Source organism: Leucoraja erinacea, chromosome 22 (assembly GCF_028641065.1).
Source record: "Leucoraja erinacea ecotype New England chromosome 22, Leri_hhj_1, whole genome shotgun sequence".
Lineage (NCBI taxonomy): Eukaryota > Metazoa > Chordata > Chondrichthyes > Rajiformes > Rajidae > Leucoraja > Leucoraja erinaceus.
Genome location: NC_073398.1, coordinates 29,550,006 through 29,577,771, shown reverse-complemented (window position 1 = coordinate 29,577,771; position 27,766 = coordinate 29,550,006). Strand labels below are relative to the sequence as shown.

The window sequence follows — 27,766 nt, the reverse complement described above, 5'->3', positions numbered from 1 at the left end:
AGGTTCAATTCCCAATCTGGGTGACAATGCAATTAATTCACTTATTTTATTATGAAAACTGTATCCAAATAAGGGCCCTTCGGTTTTGCTTTGTTTTACATTTTCCTCTTCTCTGACTCTAATCGAATGTATACTCTAATGTTTCAATGTTCTGACCCTTTCTGGCAAGTTATCATTGCACATTTTGCTACCCTGAATTATCACTGTGTCGTTTAACTTTCTAAGATTCCCCTCACGGGAAACCAACATGGTACTTGGTTAAAGGCTGATTTACAACCCTAGGTATTTGATTCGTTACTCCCATCTTTAATGAAATGAATGAGCAGCTCCCTATTTCCCAAGTCCTGCTGCCAGTGTCCCGTAAATTGAAATGTATTTTTCACATGAGATGTACTTTCAATTCTCTGACTTTATTTATTGTATGTTAATTAGCTTGCAGCTCAGGAAGTTATACAGAGATTATTTACCTTGTGGTTCTGCATCTTAATTTGGACTCCATGTTCTTAAATTTGGACGCTTTGTTCCATCTACATCATTATTCCCCTCAAGCACAACAATAGCTGGTTCTTTACACTCCCAGGCCATGTTCCCTTGCAACACAAAGGAGATGCCCTTAACCCTGGTGCTGCAAAGGCAACAACTCCTCTGAAGTCATACTAATAGCTAAGGATAACTTTGTCTATCGCTCTAAGTCAGATAACTGTATTTGCTATAGTCAGTTTGCTTATTGATCTTGCAGTCTGCTATTGTTCACACACATTGCCTTTTGCATTAGTGCAAGGGCTGAGGCTGTTCCAACAGTGTTTCTTGGCTCACCGGGCCTGATTCTTTATTGTCACCTGTTGCTCCTCTTGACAGATCCTGTAAAAAATAAATATTTATTCAATTTTCAATTTCTAGGCACTGTTGGCAAAGCTATCATTTATTTTTCGTCTTTAATTGCTGTTGTAAAGGTGATGGTGAGCTTACTTCTTGAACTACCGTAATGTTTCTGGTAAAGGTGCTCCCACAGTGCTGTTGGGTTGGAGGTTTCAGCAGCGATGAGGGATCAGTGAGAAATTTCCAAATCAAACCAGTACAAGCTTGAGAGAGAACCAAGAAAGCGATGTTCCAGGATTTGGACCCAGTAATGAAGGACTTATTTTCAAGTCACTTGTGATCACAAACTAGTTGTTATATACTTGTGCAATTAAACAAACACAATTTTAAGAAGAAACTGCAGATGCTAGAATCTTGAGCAAAAAAACAAACTGCTGGAAGAAATCAGGCTATCTGTGGAAGGAAGTGGGCAGACGACATTTCAGATCAGGACCCTTCTTCAAGGCATAGGAAGGAAGGTACACAAAAATGCTGGAGAAACTCAGCGGGTGCAGCAGCATCTATAGAGCGAAGGAAATGGGCAATGTTTCGGGCCGAAACCCTTCTTCAGAAGTTTTGAGTCTGAAGAAGGGTTTCGGCCCGAAACCTTGCCTATTTCCTTTGCTCCATAGATGCTGCTGCACCCGCTGAGTTTCCCCAGCATTTTTGTGTACCTTTGATTTTCCAGCATCTGCAGTTCCTTCTTAAATAGGAAGGAAGGATCCTGACTTAAATGCCATCCATCTACTTCCCTTCACGCTGCTTCCTAACCTGCTGTGTCCCTCCGACAGTTTGTTTCTTTTTCAAACACAATATTAAAGTGACTAATCAGAATTATTTTCTCTCTGATTTAACCATTTGACAGGATTGAACCACAGTGTCTAGTAATATTGCAGTATGTATGTACTGCAATATTAGAATGAATATTTCCACAGCCAAGCAGAACTTGCATTTAAATATGTTTTTCAGAACCAATATATTTTTTGTGCTAGATTAGTGATCCTCAGTAACTTACTCAAGTCTATGATTTCATTTTTCCCTGCCTATTTTACTTTGACTGTAATTTTACTTGAACCCACATTTTGTAAGCTTATTCTATCCAGCAGGTGGAAGATTATTGTCACGGCGTTGAGCTGTAACCTGAATAACATGTTATACCAGTCTCTGCAAACCAGTTTGATTTGGTGTCTTCCAATTATTCATCTGAAATTATAGCACTTCCAAATTAAAGTTAAAAGTAAAGAATTATCCGAGAATATGAATACTGCCATTAGTGCTCAAGAATGCAACATTTGCTAAATGATTTGGTGACATTGTAATCTTAAAGAATTTAAAAAAGGATGGTAGTGACCCTTTTGGCATCTTACAGTTTGCTGCAATTTGCCACAAGTTAGAGATGCAAAGAAATACTGATGCCTAAAGCCTTAGACATATTCATAACTTTTTTTTTCTAAAGTGGTCTTTGAAAATAATGTTTTACAAGCAACATGTGATTCACATTTTTTTTTTGGTGTAAAATGAGCTTTGTGTTGATAAATTATTCCACATTTGGAACATATCTTTTGAAGCACTGTTGGTTGCCTGCAGTTATGGAATCTAATTTTATCCATTACCTTTGACACAGCTACTGTGCATATTTGAAAGAAATAGCTTTGTTCCTTTTATGTTGGTTTAACTTGAGAACCAATTTGTATGAGAACATCTGTTTCCCTTTGGTTTCAGCATCTTTCAAAGCCAGACAGAACAGTAAAATTTCTTAAAATATTGCTGTTGAGAAAATACTGAGGAAAAGAGTGGCTTAATGAGTTAGAATGCTTTTCTTTCATCTCTGACACATAGATTCAGGTCTAATGTAGACTCGTGTAACGGAAATGTCTTTATTTTTATCACCGGTAGTGAATTTAAACCACATCACAAACCAGGGCCAATTGGAGTAAAACAACACCACAAAATTGCCTGTAATTCACCACTGATTGACATCTTTACGGGATTATCACCGAGTACCCTGGGTTTAATTGGTGCAGAATATGAAATGTTGTAATAACAACAACTTTCTAAATTTGGAGTTATAGTATAATGAGGGATATGTTCTTCCATTATTATATTTTGCATTGTTGCAGATATATTATTTTTTGTCTAGCAAATATTTTTTGTGGGGAAAGAGAAATGTCTAAGCGAATTTGGGTTCACTAAAGATATGCTGAGCTTTGTAAAGGGGCTGTCCCACTTGGACGACCTAATCCACGAGTTTAGAAGACCCTAGACGAGTTGAAAAAATGTCAAGGTCGTGTGGAGTTGCCAAAGTAAAAGAACTGCTATGACCTCCTACGACTATGTTTACAACCTTCTACAACTCTGTCTACGACCTCCTACGACTATGTCTACGACCTCCTACGACCCCCCTCGACCTCAGTCTTCCACACATAAGACCAACTACGACTAGCTACGAGTGGAAATGATCACATGATAAAATGATGTCATGTTGCAATTTTTTCTCTCGGGCCAGTTACCGACCTACGACTACCATCACGACCTACTACGGCCTACCTACGGCCTACCTACGAGTAAAAAGTATCCATTTTTTCCATGCCAACCTTTTTTTACTCCTGGACATTTTTTATCAGGCTTGAAAAAACGCAGCGACCTACTTGAGGCCACGAGTACGCGGAGACCACACACGAGCATGACGAAGAGTGACCTCCGACCTTCAACGACCTCCTGGCGACCATGCTGCGAGTATGAGTGCAGGTCAAACTTGGCAGAGGTCGCCAATTAGATCGTGAAAGTGGGACAGGGGCTTTAGAATGATTACAAGATAAAATGTTGCACCTCCTCTTAAGGCTATTTCAGCTTTTTCACAAACAAATGTTGGCAAATAAGATTAAGGAGAATCCCATAATGTTGGGTTATGTATAGCAGGATAGAGTGGCAAGGGAAAAAGTGGGTCTACTTAAGGACCAATGGGGTTACCTATGTGCAGAGCCAGGCAATGTGGCAAGTTCCTAAATGAATAGTTCTCATTTGTATTCACCAAGCAAAGTCACAAAAATATTATTTTGAACGTATTTATTTCATAACTACGCTGTAACCAAAACATCTTTTCTCTTGCGTTATATTGTGTGTTGCGGAGAGCACTTAACTTTGGGTGCAAATAAGTGGAAAATCTTCCTTACCAAGCAATTTGATTAGTATGAAAGTTACGCTAATATAAATTGATGGTTCTAAGGTAGAAAAATAATTTGCATGTAGTGCACTTATTTTTGTTAAGATTGATAGGATATCTGGATTTAAAAATGTAATCACATGATACGGTGTTTTTGTATTTTGCATTGGAGTTAATTTAAAACCCAATTGCTAAACACAATTGGATGTCCTCCTGCTCATTTTGGGCTTCCAGAAATTTGATTAAGGTCCTCTGAGTTCATGATACACAACTGAAGATCGTAGAAGAAATCTTGCTTTGCCTTATCCCACAATTTGGCCTTATCCCACAATTTGTGTTGGATTACTTGGATGCAGTCTGTAGTTGCTGACTCTAACTGATTTATTGCACATTGCGCACTTTAAACATCGCTTTCCCAATGTCCCCAGCAAAAGTTTAATGTACTGAATAATTTCCAACCCTGACATTTTAAATTATCTCATTATTTTTATTTATACATCTATTTTATTAGATTCAATTGATTCCCGCGCTTACAGTGCTGTCTTTCTGAAGCTTTCTGAAGCTAAGAGACGCTTCAACAAAACAATCCCATGTTGGCAAAATAATTTGTGGCAGCTTATCTTTCAACTTCATTTTCAGCATCAGCCACACAAGCCGAACTCCTTACAATGGCGAAGAGAATGGAAAAGAATATCAATTTGTGTCCAATGAAAACTTTGAAGAAATGATTCAAATGGTAAGAATTAGTTGACATTGAGCATTATGAATATATTACATCATTTTCTTAAACTCTTTGGGAGCTCCCACCAGGTTCTGTTCAATGTATTCCAAAAAACATTTTATTATTTTGTCTTGAAAATTCCAGGATCTGATGTACCTTGTGCCACTTCACCCATCACTTACTGTATATATTAATCCAGTCTTGATTGTGGATGATCAGCCATGATCACATTGAATGGCAGTGCTGGCTCGAAGGGCCGAAAGGCCTACTCCTGCACCTATTGTCTATTGTCAAATCTCTATAACAGTGACTACTTTGGTTAAAACACTTAAAGGGCCTGTCCCACTAGCGCGATTTTTCAGCGACTGTCTTCGACCTCCAACCTCGAGGGCCCTCTCCTGAAAAACCTTGAGCTGGATCGACCATCAGCGATAAAACCGCGAACCGGAACGACCGTCTGTGCGCACACACACACACACACACACACACACACACACACACACACACACACACACACACACACATCTCAAAGACGGGGGCCAGGGAAAGCAGGGGTGCGTTGTCTGAAATTCACACCCGTGATGAACAGCAAGGTAGAATACGGCTGGCACAGTTACGGTAAGTCCTTTGGAGGGGGGGGGAGAGAATGAGAGAGAAGGGTGGGGGGAGAAGGTGGAGACACTTTTAAGAAACCAGACAACTTTTAATAAAGTTTAATGCGCATTTAATATTACCGGTCGGTTTCCTTTCCTTTTTTTCCCTCAATGAGCTTTACCCTTCAGGTAGCAACTTGAGATGTTTTAACCATATAACAATTACAGCACGGAAACAGGCCATCTCGGCCCTACAATTCCGTGCCGAACAAATTTTTACCCTTAGTCCCACCTGCCTGCACTCATACCATAACCCGCCATTCCCTTCTCATCCATATGCCTATCCAATTTATTTTTAAATGATACCATCGAACCTGCCTCCACCACTTCCACTGGAAGCTCATTCCACACAGCTACCACTGTCTGAGTAAAGAAGTTCCCCCTCATGTTACCCCTAAACGTCTGTCCCTTAATTCTGAAGTCATGTCCTCTTGTTTGAATCTTCCCTATTCTCAAAGGGAAAAGCTTGTCCACATCAACTCTGTCTATCCCTCTCATCATTTTAAAGACCTCTATCAAGTCCCCCCCCTTAACCTTCTGCGCTCCAGAGAATAAAGATCTAACTTAATCAACCTTTTTCTGTAACTTAGTTGTTGAAACCCAGGCAACATTCTAGTAAATCGCCTCTGTACTCTCTCTATTTTGTTGCCATCCTTCCTATAATTGGGCGACCAAAATTGTACACCATACTACAGATTTGGTCTCACCAATGCCTTGTACAATTTTAACATTACATCCCAGCTTCTATACTCAATGCTCTGATTTATAAAGGCTAGCATACCAAAAGCTTTCTTTACCACCCTATCTCTATGAGATTCCACCTTCAAGGAACTATTCACGGTTATTCCCATATCCCATGTTTAACCATTTATGATTGCAAAATGTTGTATCACAGATATTGCAAATCCATATGTTTGGTGCCTGTGTGTTAACTGGGTTATGACATTTACACAGAGCTCTAACAATGCAGGGCAGACCAAGTAGATGTACAAGATCACACAATAATCATTAAGCACATTAAAATGTGTTTATATGTGCATAACTTAAATCATTATGTAACTTCTACTATTGAAGTTAAAGTTCATTGAGTTCAATAATCGACCTCACATCAGTGAGAGATTTCAAATCTTTGTTTAAAAAAATATCCTATTTTATATCTTGTTTCTCTTCACTTTCCTGAGATCCTCAAATCTGCTTAAAAGATAGGTAGACCCACAATGCTGGAGTAACTCAGCAGGTCAGGCAGCATCTCTGGAGAGATGGAATGGGTGACGTTTCGGGTCGCGACCCTTCACCCATTCCCTCTCTCCAGAGATGCTGCCTGACCCGCTGAGTGACTCCAGCATTTTGTGTCTACCTTCGATTTAAACCAGCATCTGCAGTTCTTTCCTACTGCTTAAAAGATATATGCTTGGTCCTTTGTTATTTTGTGTGTGTGTGGCCATTGATCATAGAGAGAGAATTCTGAGAAGCATGAAAACAAATTGAGATTGACTAGAAATGACTCCTGCCCTCAGTTTTTGCTTCCACTCTGTCTACCATCTGTGTTGCAACTCCTTATGAAACAGCCAAAATCATGGCACAGATTTTGCTGGAAATCGTGTACTTAGATTTCCTATCCCAGCAATCTAGAATTCAGTACACCGGTGTGATAGTTTTTCTGTGACTCATTTCTATGTTCATATTATAAATCTGTAATTTAAATGAGATAAGTATTACATAATTCATTTTTGAGAGCTTGGTTAAACTGTGCTTCATAAATTTGGTGCTGTATTCGTGTATCTTCCTGTGACAAATGCCTTTATTTCTTATTTCCACATCTTTGTAGCCCCTTTCAAGACTATTTTCTCTGCCTGCCCAGTTTAATTGATTATGTACCAACTATGTTTGAGAGGATGTGCAGTTGACATAGAATCGTACAGCAAAGGAACAGGCCCTTTGGCCCACAATATCTTTTGTCTGCACATGATCCATATCCCTCCATATTCATGTCCCTATCCAAGAGCCTCATAAATATCACCCTCATATCTGCCTCCACCTCCATGCCTGGCAGCACATTGCAGGCTCACCAATCTCTGTGTTTAAAAAATCATTTTGCCCACACATCTCCTTTAAACTTGGGTCCTGTCACCTTAAAGCTATGCCCTTTATTCTTTGACATTTTCACCCTGGGAAAAAGATTTTGACTGTCTACCCTATTTATGTCTCTCATAATTGTCTGCACTTCTATCAGGTCTGCCCTCAACTTCCAATGTTCCAGAGAAAACAATCAAAGTTTGTCCAACTCCCCATATAGTTAATACCTTCTAATCCAGGTAGCATTTTGGTGTACCTCTATAACACACTCACCAAAGCCTCCACATCCTTTCTGTAATGTGGCAACCAGAACAGCACATAGTACTCCAAATGCAGCCTAACCAAAGTCCTATAAAGCTGCAATATGACTTTTTGTCTCTTAAATTCAATGCCCCGATCGATGAAGGTATTCATACCATACGCCTTCTATTTTTGTTTGACATGGGCAGTTCTGAACTGAAGAAGAATCTTGGCTGACATGGTATTTCTCACCCTGGAGTCACCTCCTTTCTATTTTCTGGTACGAATCAGCTTGATATTACAGAAGAGTCGGCCAGATAAACTGTATGATGTGTGACTTGAATTTCTTGATTCAGATTCACTTCTGAGCAAAATTCTGATCCAAACCCAAAATTTAAATTTCAAAATGTGATGAAGGACAAACCAGTTAAATAAAGGGTAAACCATTAAGACAACTGGAATAAAACATTTATTTTACTCCAGTGAAGGAACAGTTACTGATGAGCCCCAAGAGTTCTGTGCACTGCATTCCATCTGTCATGCTGTGTGATTCCTTTTATTATCCCATTTGTTTGTTTTAATCACCAGTGTTTGCCAATTTTCTCTTCTCTTAGAGTATATGACTCATTAGTTTACTACTGGTGACACAGGAGAGCTCATAGCCTTTCAGAAGTTCTTAAGCATGGCCAGCGCTCCTGCTGATTCTACATAGTGACTGCCAGCAGTTTAATGACCATGGGAAGTATTGCTGCAGAGTACAAACCTATCATTCCCTTGTGTGTGGTTACATATTTTTCCCAGATAAAAGCTTGGTTACACAGAGCAGCAATAAGATTAGAAACCTAGTTGACTAAAATCAAATGATAATCAGAATAGGACTTTTAGGACAACATTGCGAAGGCTGTTCAGAATAAATGAAATGGAAATCAATGTAGGCAACACTGCCTTTGGACACTGGTCAGTAGGATAGTGGCTATTTCACTATCTCACCTGATCCATATATACCTTGATTCCATTTGTGTGCAAAAATCTACCAATCTCAGAATGTACTCAACTGAGTTTCCACATCTTCATGGGATGCAAAATTATAAATAATGATTAGATTGGAAATCACTTCTTTATTCACCAGGAGTCTGGGTGACCTCCCAGAAGCTGCAATGAGCAGTATATTGAGAGATGTTGCAGAGATTTGTTCATGCCATAAGTAATAGGAGCAGAATTGGGCCATTCAGCCCATCAAGTCTATGTCATTCTATAATGGCTGATCTATCTCTCCTTCCTAACCCCATTCTACTGCCTTCTTCCCATAACCCCTGTCACCCCTACCAATCAAGAATCTACCAATCTCTGCCTTAAAAATATCCATTGGCTTTGCCTTCAGTGGCAAAGAATTCCACAGATTCACCGCCCTCTGACTAGAGAAATTCCTCCACATCTCCTTCCTAAACAAATGCCCTTTAATTCTGAGGCTATGACCTCTAAGACACTCCCTGGATAGAGTGGAAACATCTTCTCCACATCCACTCTATCCAAACCTTTCACTATTTGGTAAGTTTCAATGAGGTGCCCCTTCATCCTTCTCAACTCCACCAAGTACAGGCCCAATGTCATCAAACACTTATCATATGTTAACCCACTCATTCCTGGGATCATTCTTGTAAACCTCCTCTGGGCCTCCAGAGCCGGCACATCCTTCCTCGGATATGGTGACCAAAATTGCTCACAATACTCCATTTGCTATTCCCTTACAAGGATAAATGGCCTTGACCTCCATGAAAAGTCCATTGTCAAGTGTGGCTGGTGGTTATTCTACAAGATGTCACATCTCCTAAGATGGCTGTCTTAAAAAACAAGACCTTGTAAATGGGTTGGTAACCAGACAGCTCCAGGTAGGATGTAGCATCTCTGAAGACTCTCAGGAAAAGACTCAGTGCAGGTGGGTATATCTTAAGCTACTGTTGCAAAGACTCCTTCTATCCCTACCTGCAGCCTCACCAGTTGAGCACTTATTGAATGAATAGCATCGCAGCAAAACACTGCGAACGTCATCCATATCATTTGCAGAACACTCTGGACTTTGGAAGACACTTGACCAGTCTAGTGTCAACTGTGAGGTTGCCAAATCAAAATTCCTAAAAGCAGTAAAATGTCACATTAAATAATAACAAAAGCAAGAATGTAGAACAATGTGTTCCTAGTTGTACTGAGACTTTTGCTGTGTGCATCTTTAAGCTCCAATTTATGTCAGCTGGAGTAGACAGTTGTGTTGTGCAGCCAGCAATATAATTAGGTGTATGTCTGGTGCCAGGGAAAGGTCAACCTCGTTAAAGTGGAAATTGTCATGAAATGCCTAGTCCAATTTTATGCAAAAGTGATCTACACTGGGTAAAACTGATTTTGAGACACATCCATCTATATATCTATTATACTAAAACTCTCATCTTGTTTGTTTCTGTGTGTGTGTGCGCGTGCGTGCTTGTCTGTGAATTCTGATTCGGAGATGTCGTCGTATTACGCCAGATTATAGGTGCGCTAAGCGCTACAATTGTTGGACCACCTTACTCACAATTGTCATGTGGTGGTTTGTATCGTTTCGTTCAGATTGATGTTATATTTCACAAGTTATTCACATTTTCTAATTTACAAAACCCCAATTTGAGAAAAAATGTCTTCCCTCTGCACTGGCACTTAGAGCAATAATGTCACAATGGGATTGTAACCCTGCTCACTACAATGTTGCTATCCCAGGACATTTAGTCCTGCCAGTAGTAAACAAGTGGAATTGCAAGCTACAATGTTGCAGTCCCTTTTTTTATATTCCTGGCAGCAAGGATTTTCTTAAAAGCTTAATGAGGGAGGGTGAATAAGGGGAAATGAGCCCCTGTGCAGTTGGGGGCTATGGGTGAGTGCTGGAATATTGCATTGGGGGAACGGTTTGCGTTGGGGAAACGGGTGTAATATTGCATTGGAAACGGGTTGCGTTGGGGGACCAGGCCTCCCATGGGGGCTGTGGGTGAGTGGTAGAATACCCTTGTGACAGGATCAAAATAGGTACCACTTGGTCTAGTATATGTTTCTAAAACTCTCATCTTGTTTGTAGATTTGTTTGTACCTTTGTAAATTGTACCTATATTTGCGCAAAAACAGTACAGGATTGTGCTACAATTTTTGGCCATCCTTATGCCCCTGTCCCACTTAGGAAACTTGAACTGAAACCTCTGGAGACTTTGCGCCCCACCCAAGGTTTCCGTGCGGTTCCCGGAGGTTTTTGTCAGTCTCCCTAATGGTCGAAAGTTGTTTAAAAAGATTGTCACATGATTTTTGAAGCAAGAAAATATCAGAGATGGATTAAGATAACATTGCCATTTTCCGTTTCAAACTTGTTTTTGAATCAAAACGTGAAACACTTGCTATTAGCTATTATTTTCCATGACATTATAACAATGAGATACTGACTGCTCTTTCTATTTGAATATATTTGTGCAGGGGAAATTTATCGAGACAGTAAAGCAGGATGGATGTTATTTTGGCCTCAGCAGAGATGCACTGGAAACTGTAGCCAGTAGGGGTCTGGCCTGCTGCATTCACATGGGACTAGAGGTAGGTATGAAGGTTGCCATGTGAGCGTGATGTAGTAATGACAGATATAGTTCTGTTGGTAATAGTTTGTGAAGGAATGTAATGTTATTACATGTGAAGAATGGTGCATCATTGGAAATATTTATCATTTTGATAAAACAGTACCTCGTTGGTGTATTCCAGTTAAACGAGAAACAATGTAGTCTGCATTTTGGCTTTGCTTCAGCAATGTTTTGATTGTAAATGTTTATTCTCGTTGTCAAATTCAGCCATCACCTCAATATACCCTTTTCTGTTCTTCTGATTGTTTATTTTTAGCAAACCATTTTTAGGTATTTTTAGCAACTCTTGTTCATCAGTCATTGAAAGTAAGCCTGCAGGTACAGCAGGCAGTGAAGAAAGCTAATGGCACGTTGGCCTTCATAACAAGAAGAGTTGAGTATAGGAGCAAAGAGGTCCTTCTGCAGTTGTACAGGACCGTAGTGAGGCCACACCTGGAGTATTGTGTGCAGTTTTAGTCTTCAAATTTGAGGAAGGACATTCTTGCTATTGAGGGAGTGCAGCGACGGTTTATGAGGTTAATTCCCGGGATGGCGGGACTGTCATATGTTGATAGAATGCAGTGGCTGGGCTTGTAAACTCTGGAATTTAGATGGATGAGATGGGATCTTATTGAAATATATAAGATTATTAAGGGATTGGACACGATGGAGGCAGGAAACGTGTTCCCGATGTTAGGGGAGTCCAGAACCTGGGGCCATTTAGAACGGAGATGAGGAAAAACTTTTTCACCCAGAGAGTTGAGAATCTGTGGAATTCTCTGCCTCAAAAGGCAGCGGAGGTCAATTCTCTGGATGCTTTCAAGAGAGAGCGAGATAGAGCTCTTAAAGATAGCAGAGTCAAGGTGAGAAGGCAGGAACGTGGTACTGATTGTGGATGATCAGCCATGATCTCATTGAATGGCGTTGCTGGCCAGAAGGGCCGAATGGCCTTCTCCTGCACCTATTGTCTATTGTCTAAATGTCCCAGCATTATGCATCACATGTTTGTTTTAAAAGTTTACAATTGTCAGGAAATTTAAGGCATTCCACCAATGTTGAGATCTTAGTAGAGAAAGTGAAAAGTCTTACATGAAAATCAGACTATCATATCTTGCGATACAGATAGTGTGATGAAGGTTCACCAGGTTAATTCTTGTAATGGAGAGGTTGTCATGTCATGGGAGATTAAGCGGATCAGGTCAGCATCTTCTCACATTCATGATAGTGATCGAGCTAAAGTTCTTTTGGGCTTAATAGAGTGGACCCAGGGATTATGTTTGCCCTGCCAGGTGTGGAGAATTAGTGAGGGATAAATCATCAGATTTTGAGAGAGAATGGATTACAGGGAAAAATAAGATAAGGGTGGGATTGATGGGAATGTTCTGAGTGCTGTGAAAGACTTGATGGCCAACAGCTTCCATCTGTTTTGCAAAATAATATAAATAATAACAAAACCAACTAAACTTGGTTGGGTGGGCAAAATGCCTCTAAACAGCAACAGGGATCCAGCACGATCTAGTACAACCTGTTTACCAATATAACAAGAATTGACTTAAAGAGTAATCGATATTTTGTAAAATCTAATGGGATGTTATAAAAATGTGATGTGTGACAAAAATAGCAGCTCTTGTTTCTCAACTAAAGTCTGCAGTTTATTTTACATTGCAACAATGATTTCACTTTTTACTCCATTGTTTTGAAATATTCTTAAAGGAACAATAAACTTTCCACATAGTAAATCTTTTTTTCCAGGATGGAAATATCAAAGACTTGATGGTACAGCTTTGAGGTGAGAGGGGCAAAGTTTAAAGGAGATGTGTGGGCCAATTTTTATTTTTGACAGAGTGGTTGGTGCCTGGAAAGCGCTGCCAAGAGTGGGGATGGTGTTTAAAAGCCTAATGCCCCTGTCCCACTTAGGAAACCTGAACGGAAACCTCTGGACATTTTGCGCCCCACCCAAGGTTTCCGTGCGGTTCCCGGAGGTTTTTGTCAGTCTCCCTACCTGCTTCCACTACCTGCAACCTCCGGCAACCACCTGAAACCTCCGGATACCGCACGGAAACCTTGGGTGGGGCGTAAAGTCTCCAAAGGTTTCCGTTAAGGTTTCCTAAGTGGGACAGGGGCATTATAAATAGACACAGGAATACACAGGGATTGGAGGCAAATAGATCACGTGCATGTTTCACAATATCTTTGTGTGCTACTGTAAAAAGTCTGACTCTTCACCTAATAGTTTTTTTAATATAATGTTATTTAGTCCACTAAAGAAATTGAATTGTTTTAAATAGGAACAGTAGACAAATCTAAATTGTTTTGTATTCCATCTTTGAACAGGGAGTCCGCAGCTTGAAGATGACATACTTTGAGCCTCGGTACATTCTCCTGATCCCAAACAATAAGGAAGAGCACGAGAAAAGATTAAGGTTTAGAGGCGTGCTCAATGAATCACAAATCAATCGTGCTCTATCCAAAGTTGATAATTATATCAGCATAAACCAAGAATTTCCAGGCTATTTTGATGCTGTGATTAACTCTGGTAAGGAACCCATCTCTTTGTTACCTTATTATTGGAGAGAAACATTACCAAAGAATAGAGCCCAAATTATCCCCACTTTCCTCTTTACTGGTTGGACTACCTGGTTACCATTGCTTCAACACTTATCAGCCAGTGTTTAAAATAATCACACTTTAAAGTTCAGGTGTATTACACTGGAAATCCCCTCCTTTGGTTGTTTTGCCTTCTTTCGTAGTCATTCTACAGTGAAGAAAACTAGCCTCGGCCTTTGCTATTAGCACTCTGAAGCTGGACCACCAAGATGCTAAATTCCATGAATGGATTCAAAATCAAGAATTTAGCTTAATGCAGGTGTCAATAGATTAGTTATACTTTAAAAAAAAATCAGTTTCTATTTTATTCTCGTATATTTAACCAAGTAGTTTTCCACCGAGAGCATGAATAAAATCAGTTTTATTTGTTCCCCCCTATTAATGATGCCTGGGATGATCGGATCCTGCCATAAATAGTAAAGATATATAGTTACCTTCCCCTCAAAGTTATGTCTGGAGAAGATATGAGTACATTCTTATAGACGTTATTAAAAATAAGCTTGTTAAATGAAGTCAACTAATTCCTGATAATTGCCCAATATCTCGTCTGAAAGACGTTGAAGGATATTGATTGATTGAAAGTTACAGCATAGAAACAGGCCCTTCAGCCCACCAAGTCCACTCTGACCATCGATCACCCGTTCACACTAGTGTTTTCTTATCCCATTTTTGCATCCCCTTCCTACACACCAGGAATGAATGAATAAGTTTATTGGCCAAGTATTCACATACAAGGAATTTGCCTTGGTGCTCTCCCCGCAAGTGACACCGACATACAGTTACAATTAGGAATGACACGTAAAACATTAATAATAAAACATTATTGATTGAACATGTGAATTAAATAAAATACCAGAGCAAAAGGAGGCTACAGATTTTTGGTTATAGAGTAGAGCTACTACTCGTGGGAAAAAAACAGTTTTTATGTCTGGCTGTGGCAGCTTTGACAGTCCGGAGTTGCCTTCCAGAGGGAAGTGATTCAAAGAGTTTGTGGCCAAGGTGAGAGGTCTCGGAGATGATCTTACCCGCTAGCTTCCTGGCCCTTGCAGTGTACAGTTGGAGGGAAGGTTGCAGCCAATAACCTTCTCAGCTGATCGGGCGATTTGCTGCAGCCTCCAGGTGTTGTGCTTGGTGGCTGAGCCAAATCAGACCATGATGGAGAAGGTGAGGACAGACTCTACGATGGCCATATAGAATTGGACCATCATTGCCTGTGGCAGATTGTGCTTCCTCAGCTGCCGCAGGAAGCACCTCCTCTGTTGTGCCTTTTTGACTGTGGAATCGATGGTAGCCCCCATTTAAGGTCCTTGGAGATGATGGTTCCCAGGAATTTAAAAGACTCCACAACTTACAGTTGCCAATTAATCAACAAACCCACAATTATTTGGGATGTGGGAGGGAACCTGAGCATCCAGAGGAAACGAAAGCACTCTAGGTAAAAAATGAACCTGGGTCTCCAGCACTCTGAGGCAGCAGCTCTACCAGTTCTGCGCTATTGTGTTACCCTTCATGAGATTCAGATTAAGTTAATGAAAAACATAGGGTTCCAGTGTTGCTGGGAAGCTTGCAGGGCCATTCACGGAATGCAGTAAGTCGTAGAGGTGTATAAGACTGTAAGAGGCATAAATAGGGTAAGTGCACAGTCCGTTTCCCAGGTTGGGGTATCAATAACATCAGTAACTAAAGGACATAGGGTTGATGTGAGAGGGGAATTATTTAATTGCCCAACGGGCAACTTTTTGTACATTTTGTACATTTGTACATGAAATGAGTTGCCAGGTGAAGTGATGGAGGCAAGTGCATTTAAAGGACATTTGGACAGGTATATCAATAGGAAAGGTTTAGAGGCACATGGGCAAATAGGACCTGCAAAGGTGGACATCTTGGTGGACGTGGACAAGTTAGGCCAAATGGCTGGATTCTATGCCGTATCAGGTGCAGGCAGAAGGAATTAGTTTATTGCAGCATCATATTCAGCACAAACATCATGGGCCAAAGATCTGGTTCCTGTACTATACTATTTTATGTTCTAGTTTGAGTTCTTCATCTAATTGATGACATCCCCTAAATTACATTAGCATATTTGCATCTTCACCTCCAACGCAATGGCTGTTCATTACTTTTTTCAAAAAGGAATCGGTTTACTACCTTCAATGTTATTTCCTTTATCCTAACTCAGTGATGAATATGTATATAACTATATGTATATAAAGATAAAGAGATATGTAGTAATAGAACATGCACATCTTTCTTTTCTTATGATACACTGTACATGTTTATTGTCAAAGATGAGAAAGCTGTTCTGAAAAGTGAGGACGGCTTGTCAAACATGCAAATATTACCAAACATTTAATTTTATGGTGTTTAGATTATGAAGAAGTTAAGTAATGGCATCAACTCTTATTTTGTGCCATCTTTGTATGCAGATGAACTTACGGATGCGTACGCGGAGCTAAGCAAGTTGATAAAAGAGTATCTGAGCCTCAATGTGCCAAAATGCGATGAAAGTACCAAAAGCCTGGATGATGAAAGATGGCAGATGTCTAGTGAGTTTGAGCCATAATATCAAAATATGGATTAATAGCAGAGTTTCTGGTGATGAATTGCTGACCTCATATTTCTGCAATAACGGCTTTGAATCCCAGCAGTGCAGTTCAGTTATGTAATGTTTAGTTTGAAGATTATTCTTGTATCGCTTAAATGGTACTATCAATCATTGTGCAGCTCTGAATGCTATTATATAAGACAATGTAAGCTGCAAGCTATCTTCGCAGCAAAGTCTCTTTTGTCATGCGATCTACACAGGTACTTCCTGTCACAAAGGGTATGTTGCTTTCCTATGTAATTATTCTATCACAAGAAAAGGAAGCATCAAAAGCAGTTAAATAAATCTTGTTCTTTCCCAGACGATCTTCATTCAACTCTCCTGGTGATTGCCTCGCTCCTTAGAGTAAAAAAAAACAAAGTGCAGGAGTAACTCAGTGGGTCAGGTTGGATCTCTGGAGAACACGGGAGGTGATGTTTTGGGTAGGGACCCTTCTACAGACTGATTGTGGATGGGGGATGGGGAAGAAAGCTGGAAGAGTGGTGCGCAATTTCCTTTAATTTGAACTCATGTCCCTAGTTGGTAGTCCAGTGATTCTTTTGAATTATTAGCAAAATCTTCTCCAATTTTCTATTGTAGCAACATTTAGTGCCGTATTCTTGAACTACAAAATACGTTATTTATTGTTGCACAGATTTGATGACCACGATTCCATCTAGTGAAAATGAACAAAACTGGAGTTCAATTTCATGGGCCACTGGCTACCCTCCTGAATTTGTGGACTCCTCTACCAGAAATTATTCTTCCAGAGTACAGGCTAGACTGTCAGCACAAAAATCAGCCTTGGTAAGAATCATTAAAATCATTTTACAATAGTAATCCATAGTTATTGTTTTTGCACCTGTCAAGCTAACCTAATTTAGTAACTAAACTGTGAACTGATTTAAGTGAGGGAATAGGATTGATGCAATTGTTCTGAGACCTGACCTAGAGTAATGGGTCAAATAATCTCCTGGGTTGTAAGGAAATATAGAAATGTACATTTATTCACTTTGATTCTTTACACTGGTCTCTTTCCTATTTTAAGCTGGTGCCACATTTGTAAAAAGCCTTCCATATGGGAACCATACTAAATCACAAACTAGTTAACTACAGGCCAGTGAGCCTTGTATTATTTGTAGGGAAATTATTGCAGGAAATCCTAAGAGAAGGCACTTGTGTACATTTGGAAAGATCAGGGCTGATCATGGATAGTTAACAAGGCCTTGTGTAGGGCAAATCCCTGCTGTATCTCTCATCCTAAATCTGTCCTTCTTTCATAACGTCTTTCTCCCTATCTGTCTTTGGCTCTCTCTGCTAACTATTTTAACTCCTCTACCCATTTCCATACTGACCTTTCAGCCCTCGGCTACCTCCATTGCTGGAGTGAGGCCACATGCAAACTGGAGGAACAGCACATAGCTTGTAAATTCTCCAATTTTGGTAAGGAACAGCACCCTCTTGGTCTATTTCCGTAGCTTAGATCTCTATCCTTATCTTTAATTCTGGCCAATCTTGGGTAACAACCTACAATTAAGCAGTCTTTGTCCTTCCCCTATCTTCTAATTTTCTTCCTGCTGACCACAGTCAATCTGAAGAAGGGCCCAGACCCAAAACGTCACCAATCCATGTTCTGCAGAGATGCAGCCTGAGCTGCTGAGTTACTCCAGCTCCTTTTCTCATTTCTTCATTCTAATTCAACCCCAGTGCCAGCCTGTAACTTCTCGCACGTATTTTCACAATTAACCTTAGCATCTTAGCTCTCAAATGTTTTCCTTGAAGCTTCAGTCGTTCTATCTTATTCCAATCTTCAAATACTTTCCAACCCATTCATTCAAGTGCATCCACCACTCAAGCCCAGCAAATTGTTCTTATCCATACACCATGGAATATTCATCATGCCATGGGCACTGTATAAACATCATTGGCTGGCATTGGTGGAAAGATCAGAATCAAAGAATTTTCACAGCAGAATAAGAGTTGTTTTATTGTGAATAATGGTCGGTGTTCTATCCTTTCAGATTTACGTTAAATAAAGAAGATATAAGCATGAAGTTACATTGAATTTTCTGAATACATATATATCATATGATAATTAAAAAATTCTTAATTATGATAAATATATAATCACAACCGTCTATTTTAGTCATGGTATTAATAAGAATAATAAAATTTCCACTTTATGGAGGACTGCTGGAGTTCAATAGTTTCATAATTTCCATTGGGTGTTAATTTTTTCCAACCTTTATTTACGAGCTTTATATTATTTAAGAAGCACTCAACGCTGTCTTCAAATTGATTCTCTTCGTTATCTAGGAACAAGATTCCATTGAGCAACGACGGATGATAGCGCGGGAGGCTGTGAAGGGGATATCTCGAAATATTAACACCTATCTGTTCAAAAGGTGACCAACCTCCCTTCCATTATGTGTGATTTAGCTCTGCGTGTTGACCAGCTCACTGCGTGGCACTGTTGTTCTCCTCATGCTCAGGGAATTAATTCAGAATCCAACCACCACTATTCCCTCATCATTTATAGCTGATTTTGTATCATTTCCTTGAAGCCTCAGTCATTCTAGCTTGTCATTTCCAACCTTCTTTATTGTCCCATTTGTGTTTGGATTAACTTGCTTATTTGTATTACAAAAAGGAGAGGACTATAAACTGAGTTCTCATGGTAGCACCCTTCCAGTCATAAAAGCACCCGTTAACAACAACCCCACTTTATTTCCTGTCATCGGCTTTTACATTTTTTGACCACCTTGCCTTTCGGGCCCATATCGATAGCCTTGCTAAAATCCGTGTAGAAATACGGATATTGTTACAAATTCCTGCCATCAGTGGCGCTCTTGATCTGCTCAATGCTTGTGCTTGCAACTCGAGAAGCTGTGGGGTGGAGGGTAAAATGCAGATTTTTATTGGTTGTCAAGGAGAGATTCGGATCTTGAGAATATCATATTTTTGCGTTTTCAAGGCAGTCTGGGTGTTTATTACTATTTCTGTCACAACGGTGAATTTTGTAATTAACTACTTAATTAGGTAATTAACTAATTATACACTTTAATTTCAGGTCATCCATGTATCATATGTGTTTCAGAATGCTTCAATCTATAACTGAAATTTTAATTAAATTCGCTTAATTAAGAAAGTTACGGGCTTTTATGTCAATTGACTGTCCTCGATTGCAGCTTTTGTGTTAAGAATGGAAAAGCAATAGGGAACAAGATGCTAATTTCCGAGTATGAAATTACCGTAACTGACCATAACTTTTTTTTATTGCTGAAGATATGAAAGTGAATTAGGTATCAAATTAAAGTTGTTTTTATGCTTTATCTGATGGGATAAATTACAGGCTTGATTTTTAAAATCTCAAAATTTTGTAACACTCCTATACCCTGCCCTCCACAACCATTTTTATTACATGCTCAAAATAAACTGATAGGACCTTCAATAAATCCATGCTGTGACTCCTTGATTAATCTTTGCCTTTCCAATTTAAGTTTGTACTGTCCTTAGACCCTTATGAATAGCCACAAATTAAATGCCCAGTAATTACTTATCCCATCCTCACTGTTTAAAGAATGAAACATTAATGGCCTCCATTGGCTTGGGACCATTGCTGTATCAGAGTGGATTGAAAATTTACAAGAGCAGCCTACCACCATTTTAACAATCTGGGATATACTTAATTTAGGCCAGGCAATGTCAGCATTTTTAAACCCCTTCATACTCTCTCTTTTATCCCATCTAATATTTCACACTTGTTGCCCTGCCTGTGACATCAGCGTCATCTCTTTCTTTTATGAAGTCTTTAGTTCACCTTTTGTTCTTTCTTTAATTATAAAACCTCACCAGTCCATTGATGGTTTCCAGTAATCCTAACGTGCTTTCTCACTGTCAACAACATTGCCAACCATTAATTTGTTTTTGGCCGTCTCTGATCGGTTAGGCTGGAGTGATCTTCAAATAGCACGTTGCTCTCGCTTCTCCCTGGGTATGGACACCCCGTACATATGAGCTATCTTTAGGAGAGGCACATGATTATGAATGCAATGGAGATAGAGGAGGAAGTGGAGATTAGTTTAACTTGGCCTCATGTTCAGCACGAACATTGTGGGCTGAAGGGCCTGTTTCTGTGCTGCACTGTTCTATTAAGTGTTTGGGAGACCGGTGGCATGGATGATGATGGATTTGCTGACTTCTGCAGGGTTGCAGGCATCTTCAGTTGGGTAGGAAAGAGGCATTTCCATGTGCCTTCTCTTCCCACGTCCACAAACTGCAACAATCGGGCTGGGTGGAGCCGGCAGAGCTGACTCATTCACTCAGTAAAGTGAGGGCGGCCACTCCTCCTACATTTGCTCCTCTCCCATCACAGATGTTTCTGTGACCCTCTCCCATGCAGCTGTTGTTCATTAGGAACAGTTTTCAGGAATGGAACCCTGTTGTAACCAAGCAACGTCCTGTGTGTGGAGTTCCTTCGCCTGAAGTCAGATCTTGCACAATCAAATAAAGATAAGACAAATTAAAGATCAGAGCACAGATGCTGCAATGATCAATCAGTACTGTGCAATCATTAAATGGATTAATAAAGTTGAAATGAATGAAATGCAGTACAGTAAATACAATGGGAAAGAGAATGGATAAAGCAAAAAAAAAAAAAAAAAATCTGCTTTTAGCTGGGAGTAAATTTCTTTATCATTAATAAACATTCTCATTACAGGGTTCGAGACTTCAATTTCTTGAAGAGTGAGGTATCAGTATGGACATCTGGCACATCTATTTTGCCCTTTGCAAGTACCTCGGTTCAGGATGTTGAACCTGGGAGCATTTCTCGTTCAGCCAGGTATATTTATTCCTCATCAATTTTCAGTTCTTTGTGGAAGAAATGTAGGTGCATTTTAGTAAATTGTTTTTCTATGTTGAACTTGTTCTTCCAAGTAACGGATGTTAGTGTTGACAAATGTAGATACTTTCATTTTGGGTTTCCCTTACTCTTCTGAGTCTGGAATTGTAACTTTTTCTGCATGTGGAAAAAAATGTCCAAGTTTTAAGACAACCTTTTACTGCACTAGTGTCCTCTCCGCATAAGCTCTTCTGGGGTATTTTGTGAATTTGTCATTTAAGGCCAGTTTGTCATTACAGACGTAATATAATCATAACTAGGCATCTTCCTGCAACCCAAAGATGTGTTAATTAGATGCTATAACTTGCCCAAAGTTTAGGTGGATGCAGGAGAAAGCTCGGCATAGGTGTTCACAAAAGAACACAAAGTGCTGGAGTAACTCAGCAGGTCAGGCAGCATCTCTGAAGAACATGGATAGGTTACGTTTTGGGTTGAGACCTTACTTCAGACTTCTGAGTAAGTTCAAGAATCTGAGTCTGAAGAAAGGTCTCGACCCAAAATGTTCAACCTACACAAAATAAATACTGGAAAATGTAAATTCTCATATCTTATGACGAAGACAGTGGCAATTTGTTCCTTGGGACTTTTGGGAATGCTGGCGCATTCCCATCGATCCCATTCCCCTAATTAATATTCCATTCATTAAATAAAACTGACGGAACTACTTTAAAAAAATCTCAAGGAAGGTCTATATAAATTATACGTCATCAATTCTTAGATATAATTTCTTGCCTCTTCTTACAACAAACAAGAAAAGCAAACATTGATAATTATGTAAGAACACACTAATTTTGACACAGTCACATCCTGGGTCTGCGGTACTGTCAAACAGACACTAGGGTTTGGCGAGACAACACAGTTGAGTGAAAATTAATTCTTTATTTAGGAGGATAAACAAAGCGTTTCTTTCAATCGCGTTTTAAGTCAGCCAAATAATACTAAGCGCCTTCTGCATGGGTGGAGCTCAACTGATTAAAGGGGCTGTCCCACTTGAGCGACCTAATTGGCGAGTTTAAAAGAGTTTGAAAAAAAATTGCATGTTGAAGATCTCCTACGACTATGTTGAAGACCAGCTTTGACTAAATACGGGAAAATTGGACAACGAATAGTGGCGAGTGAAGTCAACCTCCCTTCGACCATGATGAAAACTACCTACGACTACCCTCGATTACCTACGACTAACATGCCGACCTACTACGACTAAACCTACGAGTAAAAAAGTAGCGATTTTTTCCATGGCGACCTTTTTTTACACGCGGGCATTTTTTAACATATTGAAAAAAACGCCGCGACCTAGCTAAGGCCTCGAGTACGCGGAGACCACTATCAAACATGGAGAGATGCGAAGACCTCCTACGACCTTGTGTCGACCGTGCTGCGAGTATGAGTCGAGGGCAAACTCGCCAGAACTCGTGGACGAGGTCGCCCAAGTGAGAGGCCCTTAACGAAACAAAAACACGCGAAAAAGCACCCGCGATTACATGACCCTGCCAGCCAATAGCGAGGGTTCGTGTTGCCCCAAGCCACCACTAGGTGCCGCTACAAGGGAATGGAATTCAGACGGCTTCCCTTGTTCACCTTAAGGTAGTGTTAATTTCCCCAGAAACATTTAAGCTGCCAACAGATAGTTCCACAAGATAGAATAAATCTCAGATTTTTATTTTTAATCTTTAAGAGATGGGGAATCACGCGCTCAATGTATCTATCTGTTCTCCCGATGTGTATATGGTGGGCAAGTCTCCGCACGTCGCAAATTTGATTTGTCCTCAACAACTCTCACCAACCTCTACAGTTCCGCCACAGAAAGCATTTTATTAGGATGCATCGCAGCTTGGTTTGGGAACAGCTCCATCCAAGATGGCAAGAATTTGCAGTGTATTGTGGACGTAGCCCGGACCATCACATAAACCAACCTCCCTTCCATTAACTCCATTTATACCTCATGCTGTCTTGGCATGACCAGCAGCATAATCAAGGATGAGTCGCACCCTGGCCACTCTTCTCCCCTCTCCTATCAGGCAAAAGGTATAGAATTGTGAAAAAGCACACTAGATTCAGAAACAGTTTCTTCCCAGCTGTTATCAGGCAACTGAATCATCCTACCACAACTAGAGAGCAGTCCTGAACTACTATTTACATCATTGGTGACCCTCGGACTATCTTTGATCGGACGTTACTGGCTTCACCTTGCACTAAACGTTATTCCCTTATCGTCTATCTTATACACTGTAAATGGCTCGATTGTAATCGCGTATTGTCTTTCCGCTGACTGGTTAGCACGCAACAAAAGTTTTTCACTGTAGCTCGGTACACGTGACAATAAACTAAACTAATCTGAACTAAACACCTGGAAATGATACTCTGTGTAGATAAACTAATGTCAATGGGCATCAAGGGATGGCTGAACTCATGCCTTGCATTTGGCAAGATGCATGAGGTGGTTAGAAGTTTCAGAATATCACCTATGGAGTTGTATCACTGATTTAGTGTTGTTTTGTGAAGTTAGACCTTCCGAATGTAATAAGGTAATTGGAGAGGATGTCTGCTGACTACTGCACAATGTTTGATACCATTCAGAACATCTTAATGAAGCAACCTGTGATGGGTATAAGTGGGATGTAATATTTGTGCCACAAAGGTGGCAGGTATTGATTATTTCCAACACATAAGAATCTAACTATGGGTCGTAGAATGCCAAATGACCCCTTTTGATTTGAGTTGCATTTTCAAAGCAGAGTATTTTTTTTTATTATTCAGAATGTCGAAACAAGGTGCTCCAGATTCTGGTTTACAAAATAACAACAAAGTGCTGAAGTAACTCTGCGGGTTAGGTGACATTTCGGGACTCTTCTTCAGACTCTTTTATTTCCTTTTTTTATTCAGTCAGTTTATGTCAATGCTTTGGATGAGAACATGCAAGGAATGATTAGTAAGTTGCAGCAGGTGGAATTGTAGATTGTGACAATGGGTATCAAAAATCACAGGAGGATCTTGATCAGCTGGGCAAATGGGCTAAGAAATGATTAATGGCATTTAATGCAGGTAAGTGTGAAATGTTACATTTTGGGGAGTCAAACCAGGGCAGAACCTTCACAGTGAATGGTAGCGGCCTGGGAGGTATTGAAGAGCAGAGAGATCTAAGAATATAGGTGCTCAATTCCCTATAAGTGGTGTCACAGTATTGACTATTGAAGTTGGGACGTTATGTTACAATTGTACAAGACATTAGTGAGACTACTTTTGGAGTATTGTGTTGAATTTTGGAAGGATGTCATTAAGCTGGAAAGTGTGTTGAGAAAATCTACAAGGATGTTGCCAAGACTCGGGGACCTGAGTTATAGGGAAAGGTTGGGCAGGCTAGGACGTTATTCCTTGGAGCACAGGAAGCCGAGGGGTGATCTTATAAAGGAGTATGGAATCATGAGAGGAATTGATAGGATGAGTGCAGAGTGTTTTATCCAGGAGAGGGGAATCAAGAACCAGGGGACATGGGGAAAGATTTAATAAAAAAACAGACGTGTCATTTTTTTTTACTCAGAGCGTGGTGGGTATATGGAATGACCTACCAGATGTGGTAATTGAGGCAGGTAGAATAACAACAATTAACAGACACTTGGACATGTACATGGATAAGAAAGATTTAGTGAGACATGGGCCAAATGGGACTCGTATAGAGTATGTCGATCAGCATTGACAAGTTATGCTGAAGGGTCGGTTTGTTCACTGCATGACTCTAGAAACCTTTCCCTTGCCCTAACACCTAAAAATATTTCTTTCAGGGGAGAGGTGGAATTAGAAATCTGAGGCTCTCAATTGCGTTATGGCTGACTGGAACCTTTCTGGTTGATTTTAAACTCATATGAATGTTTGGCACGCATTAACATTGCAATATTTTAGTTTAATAGAAGTACAGATAAAAAGATTGACTATTTCCATGTAGTGCAAGGCCACTAATCACGTTGTTTTCTATGGCAGCTCTGAGATGACCCAAATCAGTAATGGAGAGTCATCGCCTTTATCACCTGATTTATATGCAGCCAAGTCCTCGTCTATTGAAACAGATTCCGACTCATCTGTGCAGCTTAATAATGAGATGATGCAAAACATGGAAATGAATCTTCTATCAGATTTGCAGATAACACTAAAAGGTATGTTTACCACTACAGCAAAAATAACCATAAACAAAAGTGATCTGCCTAACAATTTCATTTTTATCTAAAATACTTTGATAATTGACCTTCTAATGTCTTACCACTTCTCCTTCTCTCCTGTGATGTCCTTCCTCTGTCCAGTATTCCTAGTTGTGTCTACATTGTTATAATCAGGACTCCTTGCACATACTCTGGTACTCTTAACTCCTTCAAATTGGTCTTTACCTCCTTCAGTCTTCTATCTAAAATCAGAAGAATTTTAATCCCAAGCAGTAAAGTGGTCAATAGATTTTTGAAACTTTCATCTTCTGTTACTCTTTCAAAGTTTAACAATACTTGTGTAAAACTTGGCTTCATTACAGTAATGGTATGAATGAAACTACAAAAAACAAAATGATATACTGGAGCATTCAGTTCGCCTGGTGAATTATTTATACAAAGAAGATTTTACAGACATAAATAATCAAACTTTCCATTCAAAATTGAAAGGTTTCCAAGATGATTGTGGGATAGGGCCTGAGAGTACACATCTGACAAGTTTCTATTGAAACAAAGTCAATGTGTGTTTAGTTTACTTTAGAGATAACAGCGCAGAAACAGGCCCTTCGGCCCACCAAGTCTGCATCAACCAGCGATTCCCACACATTAACACTATTCTACACACACTAGGGACAATTTACACTTATACCAAGCCAAATACCCTACAAACCTGTACGTCTTTGGAGTGTGGAAAGAAACCGAAGATCTTAGAAATAACCCACGCGGTCACGAGAAGAATGTACAAACTCCGTACAGACAGCACCAGTAGTCGGGATCAAACCCAGGTCTCCGGCGCTGCAAGCGCTGTAAGGCAACAACTCTAGCGCTGCGCCACCGTGCTGTCCTACGATACATAGGGGTATTAATGGAGATAAAACTGAAAATATGGAAAGCAATCAGCAGGAACATCTATGGAAGGGAAACAGTCAACAAGAACAAACTTCTTCAGAACTGAAAAGTGAGAAAACAGCACATTTTAAATTGCAAAGGGAGGGATGAAGAGAATGGAAGAAATAAAATAGCTGTGATAGGATGTGGATCAAAGTTGTCAAAAAAGCAATTACTTTAACATTCAGTGGTTAGAAACAATAGAAAATAATTGAAGCAGAAAGATACAGCAATATCTATGAATGTTTTTATGACTCATTCAGAACTACAAAAATTCATTACCTTTGGTACATTCTACCCTGCTCACTGTCAAAGCCCATACCCGACTCCTCCTTCTTGACATCTCCAATTTAAAAATAGACTAGTGACCATTCATTATCCATTACAAAACATTATGAAACAGGACATTCGCCCCACCTTGTCTGTGCCAACCAGGTTAGCATTCTGGACTAGTGCTATTTGCTCTCATTGGGCCCATGTTCCACTAAACCCTTCCAATCCACATTATCTGTCCAAATGTCTTTGGAAAGTCAGAATTGTTCGGTTGACAGAAAAAGGGAGTAGCGGGACGTTTGACCAGGTTCACCAAAATGTTTTCGTGACATTTTTATCCCTCAAAGGGTGAGCAATTACTAAATTATGTTTAAATTTGTGTGCAGGTACTAGGGGTTTAGTTGACAGAGACAAAGCTGGTACTGCAGAATCACCAAACGATGTACAGCTTCTGTCCAAGAAGCTATTCGCCAAAACCAATGAGCCAATTACTCTGCGACTTGGATTCAACGTCAAGCCTGTTCTGCCTGGAATTCCATCTGGGCGGACAACTGCTGAAATTCCAGTGCATCCAGAGCCAGCCATATGCCCCTTGAAATAAAAACGTTCCCAGCCCAGACACTGTATCTGAAATATCAAAATTAAAAGTTTTATTCTTAGTCTTCTGATGACCTAGGTCTACACTACTTTTATTATAAGTATTCTGATGACTTAAGTAATATCTACACTACAACAGCTTGCATTTATACACTGCACTAAACATGGCTAAAATATCTGTGTTTTGCAGGAATAGGTTTAGGGGGCGAATGCCAGAGCTTAGGGACTGTGAAAACTTAGGACAATGAAAACGATCAAAATATATCATTAGTCTTGCTGTTTACAACAATCTAATTGTACAGAATAGTCAGAGGTGATGACAGTTTGATCCCATGCCACCAATATAGAAGGGACTTCCCAATATCCCATAGAAACATAGAAATTAGGTGCAGG

The 27,766-nt window shown here is 39.9% G+C and overlaps 1 protein-coding gene across 1 annotated transcript in view; it reads left to right on the top strand.

Annotated features, from left to right (window-relative positions):
• LOC129708059 (leucine-rich repeat and guanylate kinase domain-containing protein-like) overlaps window positions 1-27,393 on the top strand; it is an 80,833-nt gene extending 53,440 nt beyond the window's left edge. Inside the window, exons 12-20 of the mRNA XM_055653603.1 lie at window positions 4,661-4,757; window positions 11,198-11,311; window positions 13,666-13,867; window positions 16,365-16,484; window positions 17,178-17,329; window positions 18,839-18,927; window positions 21,243-21,365; window positions 25,401-25,573; window positions 27,163-27,393. Coding sequence (XP_055509578.1) covers window positions 4,661-4,757; window positions 11,198-11,311; window positions 13,666-13,867; window positions 16,365-16,484; window positions 17,178-17,329; window positions 18,839-18,927; window positions 21,243-21,365; window positions 25,401-25,573; window positions 27,163-27,377 — 1,285 coding nt within the window. The 3' untranslated portion in view covers window positions 27,378-27,393. The remainder of the gene's footprint in view (window positions 1-4,660; window positions 4,758-11,197; window positions 11,312-13,665; window positions 13,868-16,364; window positions 16,485-17,177; window positions 17,330-18,838; window positions 18,928-21,242; window positions 21,366-25,400; window positions 25,574-27,162) is intronic.
• The last annotated feature ends 373 nt before the right edge of the window (window positions 27,394-27,766 follow it).